At 48.6% G+C, this 19,336-nt stretch overlaps 3 protein-coding genes across 3 annotated transcripts in view; 2 read left to right on the top strand and 1 right to left on the bottom strand.

Moving 5' to 3' along the window:
* The first annotated feature begins 2,011 nt into the window (after positions 1-2,011).
* Positions 2,012-4,597, top strand: LOC127593095 (cystatin-B-like). Its single transcript, XM_052054325.1, has 3 exons — positions 2,012-2,128; positions 2,227-2,328; positions 4,453-4,597. The coding sequence occupies exons 1-3, from the start codon at positions 2,063-2,065 to the stop codon at positions 4,579-4,581; spliced, it is 297 nt and encodes a 98-aa protein (XP_051910285.1). The 5' UTR covers positions 2,012-2,062; the 3' UTR covers positions 4,582-4,597.
* Positions 4,598-12,031: 7,434 nt separating this feature from the next.
* LOC127593086 (galectin-4-like) lies at positions 12,032-14,108 on the bottom strand. The gene is made up of 5 exons (XM_052054311.1): positions 14,090-14,108; positions 13,161-13,465; positions 12,913-12,998; positions 12,665-12,824; positions 12,032-12,335 (listed from the first exon to the last, which is right to left on the bottom strand). Exons 1-5 carry the CDS (start codon positions 14,091-14,093, stop codon positions 12,186-12,188), a joined length of 705 nt encoding a protein of 234 aa, XP_051910271.1. The 5' UTR covers positions 14,094-14,108; the 3' UTR covers positions 12,032-12,185.
* Positions 12,249-19,336, top strand: part of LOC127593070 (brevican core protein-like) — a 71,364-nt gene continuing 64,276 nt past the window's right edge. Inside the window, exon 1 of the mRNA XM_052054285.1 lies at positions 12,249-12,355. The gene's annotated coding sequence lies outside the window, so the exon portion shown is untranslated. The remainder of the gene's footprint in view (positions 12,356-19,336) is intronic.

Genomic DNA, 19,336 nt, shown 5'->3' with positions numbered 1-19,336 from the left:
TGTCAGAGAACAAAGGAGTTTTAATATAAACACAAAAATACCCGTCCGGGTGAATAGCATAAGGCGCTGGTCAAAATAAGGACCAGGAAAACATATAAGGAGACAAGAGAAAACGCTTGCGGAAAAAATAGCAAGAGGAACTCACTCGAAAGAGGAATAATGACGCGCAATAACAGCCACAAGGCTAAGAGGCAATGAATAATTCGAATAGGAATGGGCGAGAGAATTTGGCACGGCGTGGAATACTCCGGCTGTGAGTCGACTGCCAGAGCGCCCAAATAAAGCATGTGTAATTAGTCACCAATGGGTGACAGGTGCGCAGGCGGCAGGCAGGAAGCCTGCCCGCTGCTGGCAAACACGGGACGTGACAGTAGTAATGTCAGTGATCAAATTCTTGTTTGGTTTTGGTGGATGGTAAATAGTGGCAATCAGTGTGGGAGTTGATACAGAGAGCTGTATAACTGTAGCTTCAAAAGATAAAAAAGCATGCACATTTACAGGTGCAAATTTCCAATCCTCGCGCAGAATCATTGCAAGGCCACCTCCCCTCCCAGTCGTGGGAGGCACAGCGTGATAAACAAAGCCCGTGGAGTAGCTTCATTAAGAGTACCATAGTCATTTGGCTGCTGCCAGGTCTCAGTCAGGCACAGAATGTCAAACTCACGGTCTGTCTGGAGGTCGTGGACAAACTGGCCCTTGCTCGTAAGGGAGCGGATGTTCAGTAGGCCGACGTTGACAGCAGTGCAGCTGCGAGCGACCGCGATGCTATCCGACCTCGGGACGCGTGTCAACACAGACGCATCCGCACGGCGTCCGGTGGGCGGCGAGCGGTGGACCAGAACTACCTGATGGAGCTGGAGTTGTCGTATTGATAGTTTCGGCACCTTCGCCGGGGCACGTAGAGGATGTCCGGGTGTTGGAGCAGAGCAGGCAGTGGTGGACCATGTGGATTAGAAGTGAGTTTGAGCTCAGTGGCTGCATGCTGGTGAAGTGCTTCCAATGGGTGGACGAACAGACAGGACGAACCAACAGAAAGCAAGCCACTCACAGCTGATCGACATAGCTGGACTGGAGTAATGAAGTCGGGAAGCAGCAACAGGTAGCGAGTAAGCTAGCCGCTAGCCGCAACTCGACGACAACTCAATATTCGATGACAGGTAATGACAGTTTACGGAGCCCCTAAGGGGACATGTAAGGAAAAAAAAAACTTTGCGAGATCTCGCCAAGAAAGATTGCGAGATCTCGCAATCTTTGCAAGGGAACACAATCTTTCTTTGCGAGATCTCGCATTACTTTGCGAGATCTCGCAAAGTCTGCTGCCAATAACAGCCACAAGGCTAAGAGGCTCTCTTTCTCAAGTGCATTGCAATAGTTTTATCATAAATGCGTTATATCCGATCAGTTGTTTTCATCTAATTGCATTAACAAGTTAATCATAAACAGATTACTTGAATGAACCCCACAAAATCTAATTATGTTTTAGTTTAAGTGATTATTCTCAATCAGGCACTGTTGCAATATTGAAAAAAAACCCTCACAGACAGATGTTTTGTGTGCACATGAATCCTCGAGAAATAAACCCTTTTTTTGAATGAATTGGGTGGAAAGCTTAAGGTTTCACCTGCCCATCAACACCGCCTGCTACTGATATTTTATTACAGATATTTACAAGTCACAACTTAGTACAAACACGTATCACGGGGAGGCGTGGGAGGTTTCAAGACTTCAAGTTTGAAGCCAACCAACGTAGCAAAGCCCCACCTTGGAACCTTTCACTGTTTTACAAAAGAGAGCCGTATAGACGAAAATATGTTCAAAAACAAACATGTTTCGTCGAGGTAAAACGAAACAAAGATAATGTTAAAACATAATTAATCCTAAAACGTAAAAGTTACGGAATCGGCAGGGTGAATAATGTAACGGTTTACTCATCGAAGGTATCATTTAAGTTGTACTGTGAATGGAACTGACCATTAGTCATCGTCACATGATAAAGCTGGAATTTTTAGCCGGAAAAACGCACAGTAATTTAGTCTTCTGACAGTGTTTGATAGACATCAAAATGATATGCAGAGGACTTACAGATGGCACAAATGCCGACGAAGATATTCAGAAAATCTGCAACGAAGTAAGTATTGAAATTTGACACTACACTTTTATTGTTGCCTGCTTTGAAAGTAAACGTTGCACACGAAAAACATGAAAACTAAACCCAATAATTTCCAGGTAAAGTCTCAAGCTGAGCAAAAAACGCGGAAAAAGTACGACGTCTTCGTCGCCAAGGTTTACAAATCACAGGTTGTCGCTGGGACCAACTACTTCATCAAGGTAAGCACAACATCACACATTTTATTCCGATTTTATTTGTATTATTTGGGTCTGAGCAGCAATCTGCCAGGTACCTATTGTTTATGTAGAACTCATTCATCTTCCATACCGCTTGATCCTCACGAGGGTCGCGGGGGGGGGGGGGGGGGGGTGCTGGAGCCCATCCCAGCTGCCTCCGGGCAGTAGGCGGGGGACACCCTGAATCGGTTGCCAGCCAATCGCAGGGCACACAGAGACGAACAACCATCCGTGCTCACACTCACACCTAGGGACAATTAGAACAATTTAGAGTGTTCAATCAGCCTGCCACGCATGTTTTTGGAATGTGGGAGGAAACCGGAGCACCCGGGGAAAACCCACGCAGGGCCGGGGAGAACATGCAAGCTCCACACAGGGAGGCCGGAGCTGGAATCGAACCCGGTACCTCTGCACTGTGAAGCCGACGTGCTAACCACTGGGCTACCGGGCCGCCTTATGTAGAACTGTTTTTCCAGTGAATTCCAGTGAAATTGGGAGGTTGTGCTAAATTTAAGCTTTTGTTAAATTGTTAATTATGATCATTTTATATTTAATCATTATATCCTTTTAAGTTAGTTACCTTAATTATACTCTGTTTAATACGTCCTGAAATATTCTTATGAAGAAAAGCAGGAAGGTGGGTCGTTACCGGAAGGGGGAGTGTTCTTCGAGAGTTAGGATTCAGCCGTTGAAAAAAAAAAAAAAAAGAAAGAGCTGTGTCCAAACGAAGCCGTCCTCTCATTTTTGCCCATTCTAAACATAGAGCAATCCATCTAAAACCTACGAACCCCTCAACTTACACTAAACATGAATACTAGCAGAATACAATAATTCATCCATTTCCGAACCGCTTTATCCTAACTAGGGGGTGGGGGGTGGGGGGTGGGGGGGTGGCTGGACCCTATCCCAGCCGTCTTTGGGCATCAGGTGGGCCACACACTGAACTGGTTTCCAGCCAATCGCAGGGCACACAAAGACGGACAACCATCCATGCTCACACTCACACCTAGGGACAATTAGAACAATTTAGAGTGTTCAATCAGCTTGCTTGCTGTGCATGTTTTTGGAATGTGGGAGGGAACTGGAGTACCCAGAGAAAACCCACACAGGCCCGGGAGAACATGCAAACCCCACACAGGAAGACCGGAGCTGGAAGTGAACGCACTGTGAGGTCTATGTGCTGAGGTCATATTCTAACAAAGTCCTTCTTGAGGTTTTAAGATAAGAAAACCTTTATTAGTCTCACAATGGAGAAAAATTCCTAATTCACAGCAGCAAAGTTATTAAAGGAAGAAGTAGAACAACAAAATATAGGAGCTGCTGGAAAGGCAGCCACTCTCGCGGTGCCATTTTGAAGTCAATATAACATAACACAACACATAGGACAGACAGTCGTGCAATCTTCACCACTTTTCTGCATACACTTTGTTGTCTGAAGCAGTGATAGATGAAAGAGGAGAGGATCAAAGTGTCCTTTCACCAGTGGATCAGAGACGTCATGCTGAAAATGTGCACACGTCTGCTCCAAGCTAATTTTTGAAAGCAAACACGAAGCTGTAGTGTCCATTGACGAAAAGAGATGAGTTCACTTCTCCTGTCCCACGTAATCCGCTTCAAACTCCAAGCCGTGACTCCCAGTTCCAAATCCGCATCGGCGCCCCGCGCTCACGCTCCTTTCTTCTCATCGTCAGCTCCTCAAGCTATATCCATCCAGCCGCAGACCGTTCAACAGCACCGATCTCTCCGCTGAACAAAGCGGAGCTTCAAACTTTGGGTGTTTGATCTAAACATCACACCCTCGAATACACGAAAATGTTTCATTTGATACAGCGCATTGCCATGGCAACAGTGTCTGACGAAATAAAAAGATTTTGATATTTTCATCATAACCATCTTCGGACGAATCAGGCAAACTTTGACGACGATCGGATAAATTATCTCGGAGGACCTTGTTCAGATATGACCTCTATGAAAGACCCCATTAATTACGGATTTCATTCCAAACAGGACATCTTCATTACGATGAACCGCATAATGTATTTTCACATATATATTTACAGTTTCTACATGTGTCAAACCGTTGCCGTTCTCATACTTTGGTCGTAGGTGCACGTGGGAGGAGATGACCACATCCACATGCGCGTCTTCAAAAGTCTGCCACACGCCGGGTCAGTGCTGAAGCTGGCTGACGTCCAAGAGGACAAGACACATGCCGATGCCATTGAGTTCTTTTGAATGACAAAGGCTGACATTATTTTAAAGCACTCATGTCCTGTAATTGCCATGAAAGAGAACTCGCATCAAGAAAAAGACTTTGGTTTACCACGATGAAATTCCACGTCGCGATTGTCTAATCATCAGCAGGAATGTCAAGCAAAGCTAACTGGTGAGTGAGTCTGCCTTCATTTGAGGAATCTGAATGACACTACGAGAGATAAATCTACGAGAGTTAATTTTGGTGGAAATATATGCTGCCGATGAGTTTTTGCTCATATTGTTGGTTTATTGTTCAGCAAGTTTATGCCATCTTTGAATGGTACTGTATCAGGCACACTTTCAAAGAATGGAGCATTTTAAAACTTTTTTCATAGAGAGTGCGCACCACGTTATAAGCCGCATAGAATAGGAGCTACAATACTGGCTGAGGTTAGGTTATGCATCCGCTAGATGGAGCTATGCTAAGGGGAATACCATAAATTACAGCATTATATATATAAAGAGCCTTCACAACCGCTGCATCTGGAACAAAGCCCTTTCCAGAACATTTCAAAAACTATGTCCAAGAGAGCACAGGTGTCAAACTCACGGCCGGGGGCTTAGATCAAGCCAACCAAGACAATTTTATGTGGTCCGTGAAAGCATGTGTGTGACACACTTTTGCAATGCAGCGTGAATAGCCCTATAGCCATTATCGTGAGCTGCTATGAGCATTACTTATTCATCAATGATTCAAAACATCTCACGTGTTTAGAATCATCTAATCTGCTTATCCTCACAAGGGTTGTGGGCGTTCTGGAGCCTCTCCCAGCTGTCTTCCGGCAGTAAGTTGGGTACACCCTCAACTGGTTTCCAGCCAATCGCAGGGCACACGTAGACATATAACCACCATTGACCCTCACACTCACACCTAAGGACAATTTAGAGTGTTCCGTTAACCCTCAATCATGTTTTTGGAATGTGGGAGGAAACCGGAGTACCCGAAGAAAACCCACGCAGGCACGAGGAGAACATGCAAACCCCACACAGCAAGGCCAGAGACTGAATCAAACCCAGCACCGCGGGACTGTGAGGCCGGCGTGCTAACATCACATCGAAGAGTAATTCCACCTGACCAGAGTGTATCTCTTCTCCTTGTGAAGGGACGGCATTAGCAGTCACCATGTCGCCACTTATGCTGATGGCCTGCGTGATCAGCTTCTTCGCGTCTTCTCTCATTGTCATCAGTAAGAACTGTTTTGTTTTGAACGAACTGGCTACCCGCGATGATAGCACCAACTTGCAGGAGCTCATCGATCTGGCCCTCGTCGTGGACAACCGCATGCGGGAGCGTGATAGGGAACGCATGGACGAACGAGGAACTACCCGTTTTCCACCCCGATGTGCGGGTCGTCGGCCAGCTGAACACGAGTCTTGGCGACCATCCGGACCCGAGCGTCATTCGTGTTCCGGCCCAGCCGACGCAGAGGAGGAGCCCATGCAGCTGGGAGGCGGCGCCTGGGACCAGCGGAAAGAGAGCGTGGGATTCGGGATCGGGCCTGCTTCTACTGCGGTCAACCTGGACACCGTGTTGCCAACTGTTCCATTACACCGGCGTACCCGTCCCGGCGCCCCGAAAACTGTGAGTTTGTACCCGGTATTGCGTCGCGGGAGTCGAGACGGGAGGAGTCCCGTACGGGACATCCGCAAAGACTCGAGTTGGACGGGACTCTCTATGGTCCTTTATGGGTCATTACTATTCGGGCCTTGGTGGACTTTGTTTTTTGTTGTTTTTTAGACCCCAACTTAGCTAAGGAACTGGGTTGCCCAGTTGAGGTCTTAAGAGAAACAAAGAGGGTTCACGATCTTGACGGGCGACTCTTGGCGGAAGTAAACGAAATCACCGGGCCGGTAAAACTAAAATTATCGGGCAATCACATCGAGTACCGAAGATTCTATCTCATGCGGTCTCGATCCATTCCCTTAGTTTTGGGGTTGCCGTGGCTGCGTGAACATAACCCTGTCATTTCCTGGGAATGTCCTGCGATCGAGAATCGGAGCTCATTTTGCTATACCCACTGTTTGCGTTCGGCGGCAGAAAATAGAGGGCCGACCCGTAGCGCGCCACCAGAAGTCATTTGTTTGGCTAATGTGCCGAGTATTTACCATGATATGCGCCAAGTATTTAGTAAAGACCGTGCCCAGTCCTTGCCGGCCCTATGACTACGCAGTCAACCTGATAAACAACGCCCCGCTCCCGACTTCCCGATTATATCAGGTCTCACAGCCGAAACAAGAGGCTCTGAGGGAATATATCGATAACTCACTCTCGGCTGGCCTCATTCGGCCGTCTAAATCTCCACTGGGGGCCCGGTTGTTCTTCATCGAAAAGAAAGACAAGTCGCTACGCCCCTGTGTTGTTTATCGGGGCCTTAACGAAATCACAATCAAGAACAAGTATCCACTTCCGTTGATAGATTCGGCATTCGCCCCCCTCCAATCTGCCACCATATTCTCCAAACTCGATTTACGAAGCGCTTCCCATCTGGTTCGAATTCGGGAGGGGTATGAATGGAAGACAGCATTCAAGACGCCTTTAGGGAACTTCGAATGCATTAATGATCACTGCAGGAATGGCGACATTGGCTCCGAAGAGCCATTCATGGTGTACACCGATCACAAGAACCTTGCCTTCATCCGCTCTGCCAAGAGACTAAACTCCCACCAAGCATGGTGGGCGCTTCTACTCACTCGGTTTAATTTCACACTCACCTACTGCCCTGGCTCAAAGAACATTCGTCCTGATGCACTCTCCTGTATCCATGATCCCGCGGAGAGGAGCAACGAACCCCAAAGCATTGTTCCGGACCATTGTATTGTGGGGGCACTGAGGTGGGCCATCGAATGTAGGGTGAAGGAGGCCCAGAACGGAATTCAAGTCCCGGCTGGTTGTCCGGCAGGGAGACTTTTTGTACCCCCACCTCTGCGCGCGGAGGTGTTACAGTGGGGGCATACGTCTAAGGTGGCATGCCATCCAGGGGTGAACCGGACCTTGGACCTCGTGTCGCAGCGGTTTTGGTGGCCGGAGCTACGCAACGATACACAGGACTATATCAAGGCCTGTTCCACCTGCGCGTGCAGTAAGGCGGCCCACCAACCACCGGCTGGGTTGCTGCAACCGCTGCCTGCTCCGTCTCGACCATGGTCCCACATTTCCCTGGATTTTGTTACCGGCCTGCCTCCTTCCCGGGGAAAATCATACTGACCATAGTTGACCGCTTCTCTAAATCTGTCCATTTTGTTACGTTGTCCAAGCTGCCCTCTGCCCAGGAAACCTTCTCGTGAGACACGTCTTCCGCCTTCCTGGGATTCCGGTGGACATTGTGTCGGACCGGGGTCCCCAATTCGTCTGCAGGGTATGGAAACGTTTCTGTCAGGCCATGGGGGCGACGGCGAGTCTGTCTTCTGCTTACCACCCGCAGTCCAATGGCCAAACGGAGGGCATGAACCAGGACTTGGAGGCAGCTCTGCGCTGCGTTTGCCTCCATCGGCCCTCGTCGGCTCACCTGCCTTGGGTGGAGTACGCCCACAACACCCTCGTCTCATCAGCTACGGGTCGGTCTCTTTTCATGGCGGCTTATGGTTACCAACCTCCTCTGTTTCCTTCCCAGGAGGGTCAGGTGGAACTCCCATCCATACAGCTCTATCTGCGATGGGCCCATCGCGTATGGAGGGAGACCAGAGCAGCGCCGTCACGCACTGCTCAGCGGAACCGGTAGTTCGCTGACCGCCGCCGATGCCCAGCACCCGGCTATCAGGTGGGGCAGAAGGTGTGGCTGGAGACCAAGGATCTGCGACTAGCCGGTACATCTCGCAAGTTGGGGCCTCGATTCACTGGACCGTTCGTGGTGGAATCGGTCCTCAGCCCCGTCTCCGCCAAGCTCCGACTGCCGCCCACTATGAAGGTCCACCCCGTCTTCCATGTTTCCCTGTTGAAGCCAGTGGCCACCAGTCCCCTGGCTCCTCTGCCCACATCTCCTCCTCCTTCACGAGCCGTCGACGGTGACCCGGTGTACACCGTGCAAGAAATTTAGGACTCTCGGCGCAGGGGTAAGGGGTTCCAGTATTTGGTCGACTGGGAGGGCTACGGCCCAGAGGATCGGCAGTGGATCCCCCGCTCCTGGATCTTAGACCCGTCCCTGCTCCGGTCTTTCCACGCAGCGCACCCGTCAAAGCCGGGTGGTCTACCAGGAGGCCTCCGTTGAGGGGGGGGGGGGGGGGTACTGTCACGTTTCGGTTTTGCGGTCTGGCCAGCAGGTGGTATGAGCAGACTTTCTGGCACACCTGCTGCCAATCTGTAATCTTTAGACTCAGTATTTAAGGACTCCTCCGCCATTCACCTGTTGTGGGAGTATTGTTCTATGGCATTGCTGTCTTCGCTGTTCTTTGACTTATTGGCTTTTGACCTCGTCAAAATTTCGCGTTATAGTTCTCGGTACCCATTTTTGAGAAAGTTATGTTTTGTTTTGATGATCTGGCTTTTGTACGTGTACTGGTGTTACATTGTTTTTCGTTCGTATTTTGCGGTCTTTATTTCTCTTCCTTGCTCTTTTGTGCAAGCACTTTTTGTTACTCGTTTGAATTTGCCTCCTGGTCCTTATTGTGGACCAGCGCTTTATGTTCTCGCCTTATTTTCGGTACGATTGAGACATTAAATTGTCTTTTTCCCTACAGAGACCTTGTTTTTGTATCCCCCCCAAACTCGGTTTATCCGAAACTTAACAATGGATGGCACGGCGGGGATGTCCAACACTCTGACCCAAGCGGTGACTGAGCTTAACCGCAAAATGGATGCAGTTTTGGAGCGTCACTGCAAGATGGAGAACAACTTGGAGAAGGTGAGATCCGCGCTCAGAAAAGAAATTGTGGATTTGGCTGATCGACGCCATTGAAGAGACACAGGCCACGGATTCAAGGCTGTCTGGAATTGTTGGCAGCCGTTCCCAAAACATCTGCTATCTGGACCTTTCCTCTGGAAGAATGTACGCATGGAAGCTAGTGCCCTACCATCACCCCCTCCCCTCCTTCTCGGCCATTGACTGATAAGCCAGGACTGTCTCCATGAGAAGACCTTGAAGAAGCAGCTGCGGCCTGACACGCGCACACACAACCAGACAATCACACGCGCATACACACCCTTGTCATCACCGCCTTCGTTATTCCTGATTTGCTTCTGCTGAGCGCTCGAATGGACTGGGCAGCTCGCCGGTCGGGCCGCGGCGCACTCCCCCGCACTCCCATCCATCCGCCCCTCATTACATGTTATATCTTGTGACTTGTAATTGTCATACGCTTGTTTACGTGATGGGGTCTTTTTTCTCATAGACTTTAATTATCCTCAGAAGTGGATAGCATGTTTTTTTCCCCCTCTCGCTCCATAGTGGTTTCCTTTCTGAACTAAGATCTCGGGGAGCTGTGCACACAGCGAGTACCGAAAGGCCCTTTGCACTGTATCCCATGTTCGTCATTGTTTTTCACGTTTCTTGTGCAGAGCATGCCTGTTAAGTCCTAATTGCCCCATGGGGATAAATAAAGTTTCTGAACCGAACTGAACTGATTTTTGAAACACGCTCAAATCAGTCACGAAAGCAATTATATATTGTTTGCTGTGCCGACTTCATTTCATCAGCTTTCTGTTGAAGGTGCTAAGGAAAATGGTTGATGTTTTTGGTGTGGCCAACAGCCCTCTCTCTCACAGAACTGATCCAGCTCTGCATTTAACAGCAGCCAAATTCAATCACCCCAGTGATAAAAAAAAAGATAAACTGACAAATTTTCAGTGCCCTGAGGATCATTAATGCAATGTCTTTAAAAATCAGCCAGAGAGCACTGAGTGGAAGAAACAAATGTTGCCTCTTAAAATAGAATGATCTTTATTCACTGAAGTGTTTTGAAGATAAATTGTTATTCTCATCATCACTAATGGCTTAACTGTATCTTCTTACACATTTTTTTTGGTCACGTCACCGGCCACCAGGGGCCCTCAGGCCGCAGTTTGGACACCACTGATATACCAAAATAAAAAGACTGCCAAGTCACCTCCCGCTGACACAAAGAGCCCGCTGCATGAAAAGCACCTGTTAAACCAGCGCTCAAAATGTGTCTGATGTGATGTGGCGGGCCAGATCTGGCCCCCGGGCCTTGACTTTGACACCCGTGGTGGACATGAACACCCATGAAACACACCGGGCTCACTCGAGCCCGCTATTTTATTTTGTTTTTATTTATTTTAAACAAAGCAGCTTATGACATTTTGGTTGTCTTGAAATGTAAAATCGAACAAGAGGGCAACCATTTTGAATTTACTGTACGTTAAAAGTTGGTGTCTCCTTGACGACAAAAGCTGCTGTCACTTGATCCACGCGATCAAATCGTCGAAAGATGTCTCGCATTTGATTTTATTCCAGGGATGAAGAAATCCATGAACCTATTTTTCATCGTAGTGGTATCGCCACCTACTGGCTAAAGCATATATGTTTTCTTCTTTGACATTTTTCCTCCAAGCAGGTTGACCATATTTAGCTCCTATTTACTCAGGAGTGTTTAGGCCCTGATGATGTTGCAAGGCAATTTTATCACGGCGCTGTTGCTGTGGTATTGTGGAGTGTGTCAAGAAAACACTACTTTTTAGGGTCTAAACATAACACAAAAAACGAGGGGAAACCCTTCAGCTGTGGCTACAGAACCAATGTTTGATTTGTAATTTTAAAAATAAAAAATGGCCTTAGATCGTCTTACCTGAATCTATGAACACCTGGTGGTATATGTAACAGCACAAGAGAAGGCACGTGCTAAAACATGGAGTCCACCTTTTTTTTATAGCGAGGCAACACATTGAAGTCACCCTAGAATTTGTTTTCATAATAATGAAAAGCAAAGCCTTTATTTTCCCCACCGCTCACGTTTGCCTGGTCTTAACATTCGTGATAACTTATAAAACATGGCACACATCTCATGCTTGCCATCATGATCATTGTATTTGTTAATGGTGGGGGTTTTGTCTTCAAAATGGCTCAGTGGCCTTCCCTGGAAAATATGAGTCAGCTATGAGCCAGTGTCACATTTTCAAAAACACATTTTGAAAAACAAAAAACAATTCTAAACTGTATTTAAGAGGTTTATTTGGCCATTTCCTTCAAATTGCCAGTACCCCAGAGTGGCTCAGGCAACAAAGGCCCCTCATTTCTTGTAGCTCCAGTACAGCGACCCCCACGCCTACACACGCGCACGCACACACACACACACACACACACACACACACACACACACACACACACACACACACACACACACACACACACACAAACACACACACACGCACGCACACACACACACAGACGCACACACACACACACACACACACACACACACACACACACACCACTCCGAGTAAATACCTGAAGAAAAAACAATTTTTCATCCAAGCAAATATTCTTCAGCGGCTTTATTAGTCATCACTGATCACAGAGATTGGCAGCACTGAGCAGTCATGTTAGAATCGACTCAACTGCTGTTCACATCACGGCGAGCAGACAGGAAGCGTCCGTCAGCTGGGGGCTTCCGATCTGGTCACGGCGGAGACGTCACATCAACCTGACGTCCCTCAGCAACACGTCATGCCACATTCTTAGTGCTGTGATGCTTTGCAGGTTTGCATCCCTGTAGATGAACTCCAGCTGGTGGGTGCCATCGACGGTCACGTGGAAGCGGTCGATGTCACACTGGATGATCATCTGAATGACATGCCAGTAAGGTGAGCTACGCAGCTTGCCAAGAATGCTTGAACCAGTCAATGACTTTTTCCTGTACATCTCAACATCTCAACACCCAAAAAATGGTGAGCTGCAGTTGACTAAGAACTCATGAACCAGTCACACATTTTTCCGAGACAAAAAAAACCCCAACTGGTTGTCTGTCCGCGTCTGTGCACACGAAGAGCAAGGTTGTCGTGGTTATTGAAAATGGACAAACTCTCAAAAACCAAAATTGAAGACCATCAGATCACCAGGAACCAGATAGTGCGGTCATGGAGATTTCGTAGAACGATGCAATGATTTCTGACCTCAAAATCCTGGCCGGGTTGGAAGGGGAAGGAGGCCACCTCTTTCTCCTCAACGCTTTTAGTACCATGCAGGTCAGAGCTCATCATAATCGTTTTCTCGTTGATGCGAAAGCCCAAGTGCAGCGCCGTGTCGTCGGCCATGGCCAGCTTGAAGATTAGCCTGCAATATTCATCCATTCGCTGTCTTCAAGCCGCATAAACATGCTGTCACGGTAAAATCGTTCTTTGTCGGGCGTGTGGCCACATACCTCTCAGCCATCGGTTTGGCTCGTCCTCTGACGGCGAGGTTACTGCCAACGCTGAGCAGCCCCAAAAGGTCGACTCTGAATCCGAGCTGCGTAAATACAATTTTCAAGGGTAACCAAAGGAAATGCAAATGATGTGGAATCGTTTAAGACGCTGAAACCCGGATGCTTGTACTCAGTCTGAGCAAAAGTCCGTCATTCGTGATATGAAACGCGTTCTTCAGAAGTCACGCCAGAAATCCCCCACTCACCGGATGAGGCGCCACAAGAAGTTTGCCCAAGCCTTTGATGTCATCAGGCACATGCGTCAGAGAAGGGTTTTCACTCCAGTTACCTGGTCCGGATGTTGGCAGCTGGGGAGGAGGACAAGTAGGAAGACTGGGACAAGTGGTCATGGGAGGAAGAGGAGGACAGGTCATAGGAGGAAGAGGGGGACACGTCGTCGGAGGGGCACAAGTCGCACAACGACACTTAGGACAACGACAAGGGGGACACGAAGGGCATGGACACTTGTCACAGGGACACACAGGACATGAAGGACAAAGGTAGCCCATGGCTACGGGGAAGGATTTTGGGTCAGTGCACACATTCAAAGACATGCATTGTGCGTTGAGCGTTCATGACTCAAGGAACTTTTTTTTGTTTGTTTGTTTTTTTTTAGTTGAACAGATGAATGGCAGGTAAACGCTGTCATGTGTGCAAAGTTTGGACAATTCATTGTTTTTTTTAAAATGTGATTTTCATGGTGGGACAGCAGTAAAATCAATTGAGCTTTCGTCTTGCTCAAGAAGCTTGATCACATTTTTTTAACAGTTTATCCTCAACTTTTGCCCTTCCCTTTTTTTTGGAGCTCATAGATACATATGTCCATGAGGACAGAAGCATCCTTTCCCGAATGAAGACAATTCAATGGCAGTTGACTTGATAAACATTCACCTTTGCAGCTTGTACCACCATTCCATGTTGAGAAATTATGGTGCAACTTAAAGTGAAGGCAATACTGAGGGCTTCACGCTTTTATCTGTAAATGTTGACTACATTTTGAATGTAACCAACAATTACTGTATATATGTAATGCACACTTGCGGTATGACACAATCAAAGTGCCTGTTAATACAAAAATCCACTCGGAAACATACTCTTCGCAGGTATTAAGCATTTTTTTTTCATCCACACTCACACATTACGGGAAACGCCAACAAGCTGATGAAACACGCCCACAGCAAAAGTGGTGACATGGCGAATGGTACCGCGATCCTTCTCGTCAGGTGGAATTACTCTTTGATGTGATGAAGCCAACAGGTTTGTCTGCAGAATTTAAGCGCAGCTCGCCACTTATGTACACACGGACGCACCCCCAACATCAGAAGTTGAAAGGAAAAGAGCTGAACTTTTAAGGTTGGTGATTGGCCATCGTAAAGTCGGGCACGGGCGGTGCTTCCGGGGGGCCGGCGGGGGCGCTAGCTTTACGAGGACACATTTCAAAGTTGTACACCGAAAACAAAGCGGTCGTTGTCATCATGAAATCGAAGGCAAGACTCCAGGAAAACATAACGTACTGGCTTCCGTGCTGTACTTTAGCTGGCAACATCAAGGCAGGCATTGCGCAACAAAACATTTCAACTTTATTTTGGACTTACCCCTTGCGAAGAGTCATGCCATTTTCTAGGTGATCCAAAAGACAAAGTTAACAAAACACATTGAACACGTCACTGCAACCCACCCCCGACCAATCGCGTACGGCTTGACACAGTTCGGGGACAAACTGAATGGAGATTAGATCCCACAAACGCCGACACAAAGCCCGTACAAAAAATATTTCTGAGCAAAAGCGCACTGGCAAAGTAGAAACAGTAATCGATGGTCCAAAAGAACCAGAAAAATAGTACATTAACAAAAATCATGTGTGTGTGTGTGTGTGTGTGTGTGTGTGTGTGTGTGTGTGTGTGTAGGTGTGTGTGTGTGTGTGTGTTTGTACGGCTATACTTGTGAGGACCACTGTGATTATAAGACCAACGTAGTGAGGACATTTTTGACAAGTGAGGACATTTAGGCCAGTCCTCACAAGTTTTTCATTCTAAAGGCCTCTAGAGGGTTTATATAGGCATCTCTCAAAGTTTCAGAGAGGTCCTCACAAATATACCAAAAATGATTTTTTGTGTGTATTTTCATTTAAATTCAATACACACACTTTTTACTCACTACCGCCACCTATTGATTTCTGAAATATTTTTGTTCCAACAAAACTGAAACTATAGAAAACAGTCTCATGGGCTTATTAGAAAGTAAAACAATGATGTATTTTTTATTATATCTAATATTTGTCTAAGTTTAACTTTTTTAACAAACATCCTGTTATGAAATAGAACTTGTTATGCAAACCCAAATCTGGAATATGGCCTCAGACCCACACGAAATTACACCTTAAATCAAACCACTAAATAAAAAACCTAAAATAATTTAGTGAAGTACACACTTATTCCATTTGTGACATATTGAGGTTTTAGTTGTCATTTCATAGCTCCACATTTGTAATTTGAAGTGCACATTTCTAACATTAAGCAAAGCTCTCTGAGTATTTTTACTGAGTAATGTTTTATATTCTATTGTATACTACTGATGGAACTATTATTTACTATTATATTTAGGGCATCAGTCTCATCTTTTCCATAAGGACACAAGGACAGAGGTGGCAGAATAAATGTGCACTCAATTGTATTAGTGTTACTTTTGAAAAATATGACATGTAAAAAAAAAGAGTCCTTGAATAAGAGTAAATATGTACGTAGTGGGGCAGCCCGGTAGTCCAGTGGTTACCACGTCGGCTTCACAGTGCAGAGGTACCGGGTTCGATTCCAGCTCCAGCCTCCCTGTGTGGAGTTTGCATGTTCTCCCGGGCGTGGGTTTTCTCCGGGTGCTCCGGTTCCCTCCCACATTCCAAAAACATGCGTAGCAGGCTGATTGAACTCTAAATTGTCCCTAGGTGTGAGTGTGAGTGCGAATGGTTGAACGTTTCTGTGTGCCCTGCGATTGGCTGGCAACCGATTCAGGGTGTCCCCCGCCTACTGCCCGAAGACAGCTGGGATAGGCTCCAGCACCCCCGCGACCCTAGTGAGGATCAAGCGGCTCGAAAGATGAATGAATGTACGTAGTGAAAGAATCACAAGTACTGAGTAATTGGTGAGGAACTTCTTATTTATATTTTCAAACTACCACATTAAATAGAAATAGGAAAGTGCAATTAAATTAAAAAAGTTAAAGCTGTAAGCATATTTACGCCCTCAGGCATGTCGGAGTTCTCATTGTAACATACATTCAGTCATTTTCCGATCCGTTTTATCCTCACAAGGGTCACGGGGGGTGCTGGAGCCTATCCCAGCCGTCTTCGGTCAGTAGAGAGGGGACACCCTGAACCGGTTGCCAGCCAATCGCAGGGCACACACAGACAAACAACCATCCGCGCTCACACTCACCACCGAGGGACAATTTGGATTGTTCAATTAGCCTGCCATGCATGTTTTTGGAATGTGGGATCTGGAGAGAACCCACACAGACCTGGGGAGAACATGCAAACTTCACACAGGGTGGCCGGAGCTGAAATTGAACCTGGTACCTCTGCGCTGTGAGGTCAACACGCGGACCACTAGTTCACCAGGCCGCTCCCCAGAAAATCCATCCATCCATCCATCATCTACCGCTTATCCGGGGCCGGGTCGCGGGGGCAACAGCTTTAGCAGGGAAGCCCAGACTTCTCTCTCCCTAGCTACTTCTTCCAGCTCTCTCCGGGGGATCCCGAGCCGTTCCCAGGCAAGCTGGGTGACATAGTCTCTCCAGCGTGTCCTGGGTCTTCCTCTGGGTCTCCTCCCGGTGGGACATGACCGGAACACCTCACCGGTGAGGCGCTCAAGAGGCATCCGAATCAGATGCCCAAGCCACCTCATCTGGCTCCTCTCGATGTGGAGGAGAAGCGGCTCGACTCTGAACCCCTCCCGGATGACTGAGCTTCTCACCTTATCTCTAAGGGAGAGCCCGGACACCCTCCGGAGAAAACTCATTTCGGCTGCTTGTATCCGGGATCTCGTTCTTTCGGTCACGACCCATAGCTCGTGACCATAGGTGAGGGTTGGGACGTAGATCGACCGGTAAATTGAGAGCTTCGCCCTTTGGCTCAGCTCCTTCTTCACCACGACAGACCGATACAACGTCCGCATCACAGCAGACGCTGCACCGATCCGCCTGTCGATCTCCCGCTCCCTCCTACCCCCACTCGTGAACAAGACCCCAAGATACTTGAACTCCTCCACTTGGGGTAAGATCTCTTCCCCGACCCGGAGGGGGCACTCCACCCTTTTCCGACTGAGGACCATGGTTTCAGATTTGGAGGTGCTGATTCTCATCCCAACCGCTTCACACTCGGCTGCGAAACGCTCCAGTGAGAGTTGGAGAGCCCCGTTTGAAGGAGCCAACAGCACCACATCATCTGCAAAAAGCAGGGATGCAATACTGAGGCCCCCAAAACTGACCCCCTCAACGCTTCGGCTGCGCCTAGAAATTCTGTCCATAAAGGTTATGAACAGAATCAGCGACAAACGGCAGCCTTGGCGGAGTCCTACCCCCACTGGAAACGATTCCGACTTACTGCTGGCAATGCGAACCAAACTCTGACATCGGTGGTATAGTGACCGAACAGCCCGTATCAGGGGGTTCGGTACCCCATACCCACGAAGCACCCCCAACAGAACTCCCCGAAGGACACGGTCAAACGCCTTCTCCAAGTCCACAAAACACATGTAGACTGGTTGGGCGAATTCCCACATACCCTCAAGGACCCTGCTAAGGGTGTAGAGCTGGTCCACTGTTCCACGGCCGGGACGAAAACCACACTGCTCCTCCTCAATTGGCGGCTCGACTTCCTGACGGACCCTCCTCTCCAGCACCCCTGAATAGACCTTACCAGGGAGACTGAGGAGTGTGATCCCTCTATAGTTGGAACACACCCTCCGGTCCCCCTTTTTAAAAAGAGGGACTACCACCCCGGTTTGCCAATCCAGAGGCACTCTCCCTGTTGACCACGCGATGTTGCAGAGGCGTGTCAACCAGGACAGCCCAACAACATCCAGAGCCTTGAGGAACTCCGGGCGGATCTCATCCACCCCTGGGGCCCTACCACCGAGGAGCTTTTTAACCACATCGGTGACTTCAACCACAGAGATAGGAGAGCCCACCTCAGAGTCCCCAGGCTCTGCTTCCTCCAAGGAAGGCGTGTTGGTGGAGTTGAGGAGGTCTTCGAAGTACTCTGCCCACCGGTTCACAACGTCCCGAGTCGAAGTCAGCAGCGCCCCATCCCCGCTGTACACAGTGTTAGTGGTGCACTGCTTCCCCCTCCTGAGACGTCGGATGGTTGACCAGAATTTCCTCGAAGCCGTCCGGAAGTCGGCTTCCATGGCCTCGTCGAACTCTTCCCACGCTCTGGTTTTTGCCTCGGCGACCACCGAAGCCGCGGTCCGCTTGGCCAGTCGATACCCGTCAGCTGCCTCTGGGGTCCCACAGGCCATAAAGTATCGATAGGACTCCTTCTTCAGCTTGACGGCATCCCTTACTGCTGGTGTCCACCAGCGAGTACGGGGGTTGCCGCCACGACAGGCACCAACCACCTTACGGCCACAACTCAGATTGGCCGCCTCAACAATAGAGGCACGGAACATGGGACTCGGACTCAATGTCCCCCGTCTCCCCCGGAACATGGGAAAAGCTCTGTCGGAGGTGGGAGTTGAAACTCCTGACAGGGGATTCCGCCAGACGCTCCCAACAAACCCTCACTATACGCTTGGGTCTGCCAGGACGGACCGGCATCTTCCCCCACCATCGGAGCCTACTCACCACCAGGTGGTGATCAGTTGACAGCTCCGCTCCTCTCTTCACCCGAGTGTCCAGAACATGCGGCCGCAAATCCGATGATACAACTACAAAGTCGATCATCGAACTGCGGCCTAGGGTGTCCTGGTGCCAAGTGCACATATGGACACCCTTATGCTTTAACAAGGTGTTCGTTATGGACAATCCGTGACGAGCACAGAAGTCCAATAACAAAACACCACTCGGGTTCTGATCGGGGGGGCCGTTCCTCCCAATCACGCCCCTCCAGGTATCACTGTCATTCCCCACGTGAGCATTGAAGTCCCCCAGCAGAACAAGGGAGTCCCCAGCAGGAGTACTCTCCAGCACACCCTCCAAGGACTCCAAAAAGGGTGGGTATGCTGAGCTGCTGTTTGGTGCATATGCACAAACAACAGTCAGGACCCGTCCAGCCACCCGAAGGCGGAGGGAGGCGACCCTCTCGTCTACCGGTGTGAACCCCAATGTACAGGCACTGAGCCGGGGGGCAATGAGTATGCCCACACCTGCTCTGCGCCTCTCACCGTGAGCA

The sequence above is a fragment of the Hippocampus zosterae genome, chromosome 20 (genome assembly GCF_025434085.1).
Source record: "Hippocampus zosterae strain Florida chromosome 20, ASM2543408v3, whole genome shotgun sequence".
Classification (NCBI taxonomy): Eukaryota; Metazoa; Chordata; class Actinopteri; order Syngnathiformes; family Syngnathidae; genus Hippocampus; species Hippocampus zosterae.
Note: the sequence above shows the minus strand (reverse complement) of the source record. Positions and strands in the feature narration are given on the sequence as shown.

Coding starts and splice junctions, on each gene's coding strand:
- LOC127593095 (XM_052054325.1), top strand. CDS start 2,063: ATGATATGCAGAGGACTTACAGATGGCACAAATGCCGACGAAGATATT. Junction 2,129..2,226: donor TTCAGAAAATCTGCAACGAA/GTAAGTATTGAA, acceptor AATAATTTCCAG/GTAAAGTCTCAAGCTGAGCA. Junction 2,329..4,452: donor GGACCAACTACTTCATCAAG/GTAAGCACAACA, acceptor CTTTGGTCGTAG/GTGCACGTGGGAGGAGATGA.
- LOC127593086 (XM_052054311.1), bottom strand. Junction 12,999..13,160: donor TTCTTGTGGCGCCTCATCCG/GTGAGTGGGGGA, acceptor GTATTTACGCAG/CTCGGATTCAGAGTCGACCT. Junction 12,336..12,664: donor AACCCGGCCAGGATTTTGAG/GTCAGAAATCAT, acceptor CATGTCATTCAG/ATGATCATCCAGTGTGACAT.